Source organism: Penaeus chinensis, chromosome 1 (genome assembly GCF_019202785.1).
Source record: "Penaeus chinensis breed Huanghai No. 1 chromosome 1, ASM1920278v2, whole genome shotgun sequence".
In the NCBI taxonomy this organism is placed as follows: Eukaryota; Metazoa; Arthropoda; class Malacostraca; order Decapoda; family Penaeidae; genus Penaeus; species Penaeus chinensis.
The window spans coordinates 19,193,020-19,198,019 of NC_061819.1; the positions used below are offsets into that span (position 1 = coordinate 19,193,020).

General features: G+C 50.5%; 1 protein-coding gene across 1 annotated transcript in view; it reads right to left on the reverse strand.

Moving 5' to 3' along the window:
- LOC125033706 (chromodomain-helicase-DNA-binding protein 7-like) overlaps positions 1-5,000 on the reverse strand; it is an 80,510-nt gene that overhangs the window by 37,534 nt on the left and 37,976 nt on the right. Inside the window, exon 3 of the mRNA XM_047625444.1 lies at positions 4,596-4,690. Coding sequence (XP_047481400.1) covers positions 4,596-4,690 — 95 coding nt within the window. The remainder of the gene's footprint in view (positions 1-4,595; positions 4,691-5,000) is intronic.

Here is a 5,000-nt window from a genome sequence, read left to right on the forward strand (position 1 = left end):
TGGTACTTGCACACGCCAACATTCGGACTTCCAGCCTTATGCCCTTGACGAGACGGACCAGAATTCCGTGGGCAGGTCATGGTAGCTCACTCATCTTCCCCATCAATGGAGGTGTGGTCAGTTCCACTCCGCTGCACACCACACATTATAGTTATTCCCGCGCCAAAACATTATTCCCGCCCGCCAGTCATGAGCAACATGGCAACCACGGACTTGGGCCACAATCGTTTGCAACATGACGGACCACATCAAGGCGTACGCAAGCAGGCGTACGAGGGCGTTAAAGAAAATCTAGGCCAGCCATGATACCACACCTGTTCTTCTCTTCAATTTCATTGCCATTCCAGAAAAAATACAAAGGTACTGAATTCTGCGAATTACAACGTTAGCTTCGCAAAAAAAAAACAAAAAAAAAACACCAGGAGCATTATACGTGTTGAAGTACGTAATGCTGTTTACTAATTAGTGCAAGCACATCTATCCTCGGTCATCCCAGTGCTCGTAGACGACCTCGATCAAGGTCTCTCGCCGTTAGACACCGCCCACTTAAATATATTAAATTTCAATGTATACTCTGCATAATCAAAGAAACACAAGCGCGTAAAGTTCATGATAAGCTTTAACAATATATCGTTGGTATTCATATTAAATGTTTTAACAAAACACCAAGGGATGTAAACAATGGTTCAAACGCTAAAAGATATTCGGTAAAATATCATACTTGCACTAACTCCCACCAATTACGCAACGCACCAGGCTTCTCAAGTAAGGTAAAATATTACCCATAAACAATAATTAAAATCAGATGCATTTCAACATAAAAAAAAACTAACTCTTAGAAGAGACAATATGCCTCTCTACTCGATTAAATGCTCCACTTTGCATCAAGCAAAGATCCTTTAATGTGCAAAGGCGGTGGGTGGGCTTGCTCAGGCCAGATGGTGAACTTGAATTCACTGAAGCAAGGTTCAGTTTATTACTACGACCAATTACTTGTCAAAATATCTATAGAGTTGGCAGCCACCGAGAAAGTTCAAATAATATGTGAAATTACCCCCTTGGACGCATTAAAGGCGGCCATGAACAGAATTTCGACTTCCAAGATCGGGGTCGTGAGAGCGTCTTGTCTGCCCAGGAAAATGGCGGAACTGCTTCTTGGAGTCTTGCTCGTGTCTCGCACGGGCCCTAAGCTGACTTTCTACTTCGGGATCTGTGCACGACAACACAACAGGCCCCTGCTTTGTGCACTCCACGCCTCTTCATTGTAGTGGGAATCATGGAGGGTGACATCAGCAGTCCCTATTCAAGTCTGACCTTAAACTACCATAACTTCTTTTCGAATTCCTATCTTTGTATTCCGAATTTCCCCTCGCACTGACTCAGCCCCTGAAACGAAGGGGCTTTCCCTGCCACGCCCCTTCTTTCTCCTTAGCCCACACACCTCATCCTAAGACCTCGAGCGAGGGGCGGTGGTGTTTCCCCTACGCACATCCAGGCAGGCAGCCTTTGCCCGCTTCCTTAGCCCAAGTAGCCTCGGTGGGCCACAAATCAATACTCTTCTCTTCTGGCCGCCCCAGCACCCGTCCGCCGCCCGCCCGCCCGCCTGCCGCCCCATAAGCCACCACCACACGTCCTTACTAACTCACAATCGCACCATTCTTTTTTTCCGTCCGTCCAGCACGCACTCGCTCTCCATGGACCAACTCCACCCCCAGAGCATCGTGTCTTGGCCCCCTGCTCTCCCCTTCGGTCGTCATTGCGATCATTAAGACGCAGACAATCAGCACTCACGCACTGTCGCCTCTCCGGCCCCGTTTTCGCCCATCGGCACAAGTTCTCCTCTCGGCCGCCTTACTTGCCCTTGCCACGCACACGCACTCTCCCTTTAGAGGCCTTTGCTCATGAGCACAGTGTCTTCAGATAAGCCCTCCCCAGCTTCCATCCCTCCTATCCTACAACAAACCAGTTCTTTCCCTAACACTAACCCTTCTTTACACCAAGCAGCATGTCTCCTTGGGCACTCCCCCTTCCTTAGTCATTCTCAGATTCATCCATCCGACTCACATTTCCAGTCCCACATAAACTACACTTCACTTGCTGTTGGAGTTATTGCCAAAACTATCAGAAGTGCAACAGCTTTCTCCGAAGAATAGGAAATCAAACATCACTTCAAATTAACCAAGAATTTCTGACATCTAAGATTCAAGACCCTCTTCTCCATACCAAAAACGCTTGAAATGGTGCCCTTGCGGCAAATCCAGTCGAAAGTATTGCCTTTAACACTAAAATAAATAAATAAATATATAAACCGGATTCTTCATGAATTCGATAATCATATGACGATAGACGAGTATACTGCAGACTTTCATAAGAATTAAAGTTTAGCGCTGCCGCAATGTACAGGGGCTTCAAAAAGCCTGCCTTTGGCAATCCCGATTCACATGTAGACAACAGCATCCAATATTTATTTAAACCTAAGAAATGACAGAGCGCCACAGCTTAAATCCCATGACACGTTTGACATCACGAGATCCCTATCCACTCCCTACACACAGCAGCATCCCTTCACAGGAGCAGGTCACAAACATCCCATACTCCTCACCCGACCCGATGCCACTTCAAGTGAGGCCGCAGCGCGTGCCCCACTCCGACCCTTCCAGAACAACACGAGATTGCATCAGCAACACAGTCATCACGGCTCCCCTCATCACCCTACCCAGCAACACGAACAGCACCAGGACGGCAGTACTGACCGTCAGGACCTCGTCCAACCCTACTAACCCCATTCTGCAGGCCAGTGTTTACGGGCACGGGGGCTGCTGCACGGCGGCGGGAACGCCCGGTCTACGAGCGGCAATCACGAGACAACACCTGCCCCGCTTTCGCTGCTCCTCAGCTGCTAGGCCTGCGAAGTCGAACGGCGTGCGAAGGGCTATCGAGAGGTGTCGGCGTGGGTGGGCGGCACGAAAACACACCGTTTCGAAAACACGTGTATCCACGTTTTCTTCTACCCCACCCCCACCACCGCCCCTCCTTCCCAATGGCATGTCAGCTTGTGCCATGACTTGCAAGAATCACCCTTCATGTCATGGGCAATGGTTATGTCGCGCTGACACGTTAGCCGAAGTCAATGGAATATCCAGCCCCGAGCCAAGAAACAAACGGAAGCGGTTGTGCGTCATACTGGCCTCGTTAGGCAACACATCCACTGCCGTTTCACTGCTGCCGGAGAGGACAGACAATCGGGAAGATGGATTCAGCTGAGCCTCGCCGGGAGCACATTCCGCTGTTTATATGAAGCGCACATTTCCACCAAGTTTCCGTTATGACTACGTGCATGCTCGCGCTAGGAGCTAGCAGGGGAGAGGAGAAAGGAGGGGTGGCGAGGGGAGGGAAGGGAGGAGCAGCAGCGGTGGGATGGCGGGAGCGTGGCTTGCTGTTATCTTCCCTCGGCCGGCGGCCGGCTGTTCGGCTGGCCCTCTTGCCTCTGCTCTGATCTCCACCTCGCCGCTTGCATCATCCAAGGGGGAACACAGGCCGTTCCCGTTGTCACTTCTACTAAAGGCTTAACATCTGCACCATCGACACCGCGCGAGGTCTGCGCTCGCTTGCCAAACTCTTCACACCGGCACACTCATCATGCCAGGCGACTTTGTTCCTTATGAACAGAGCCCGCAAGAGCTAGAGCCTCACCCAAGCCTGAACCTTGCATCCGTTACGGGCGGGAGACCATGGGAGAGAGAACCTAGATGCGGGTGTCCAGAAGGGCGAGAGTGGTGTGCGGGACGCTCGCTAACGGTTAGGTATGCAGCAGTCAGCCGTACATCACACTCACCACGCCGCCGCCATGTGCTTTACTCCAGGTGCTCCTCGCTCACCCTCCCAGCTCCCCACTCACACTGACGCATACAGGCACGCACGCACGCACACACAAACGTATACACAAGCACGTGTTCGAGTCAACATCAATGAATATTGCCCTTTCGCGGGTCTGCACTACGCCACGGTACGCTCGGCTTACTACTTTTTGCTGGTGAACATTTCGCTTGATCTCCATTAGGGGCGAACGCTCAGACCAAATAACAACTAAGTCCCCTTTATACATCAAAACAAATCCGTCTCATACATATCTGAGAATACATGTAAATTGCACTCTTTCATTTATCTACGGACCCTGGTTCATTCATAATGTCAACTATTGTGTGCAATATAAAAATGAGTGGATGTATTTATGTTCATGCAGTTTGCGTGGTTCAAACCTATCAACTAACGACACTTTTAAAAGCAGTCCAATTCGGACTGCACGCGAGCCAGCACGCAGTTTCCTATCCCTTCCGGCTTTGCGAGGAGCTTTGCGAGGCACCGAAGAGCGATTCCCGGCGCGCCTGGACTGCTCAGGCCGGAGCGAGGAGCTGCAGTAGCGCAAACACGGCGTCAAATCCGACCCTGCCCTGACGCCCAGCTGACCAAGGTGGGTGGTAGGGGTGGAGGGGGGGGGGGTTCCTCTGTGCTCGGCCATCGCGCTAAAACCTCTCACACCACTCCGCCGTGTATGTTAGTAATGATATTAATTACGAATCTAGTGGGTACTCACGTTGAACATCCCCTGCTGCTGTTGTTGCATGAATTGCTGTTGCTGTTGCGACTGTTGTTGCTGCAAGTGATTTATCCTCTGCTGCATTTCTTGAATCTGCGAGAGAAAGGGAGAACGGTTAAAAATGCAAAGTTCCACGAACAGCGACAGGGCATCGGTGCCTCGGCACGAGCGGCCAGCGCCTTGCACCGGTCGGCCATGAAGCAGGGCAAACCTTGATCACTTAGTATTCGACCGCCTGCTCTGCTAAGGTTTACGATCCGTGACTTGGGCTTCAAGAGAAAAAAAAAAAAAAAAAAAAAGAGAAAAAAAAAAATCCAGCGATCCCAGAGTAAGTACTTGGTATTCATATGAGCCTCTCAACTAACTTAACGGTATTTTAGGAATTTGCTTCCAGCGATATGCA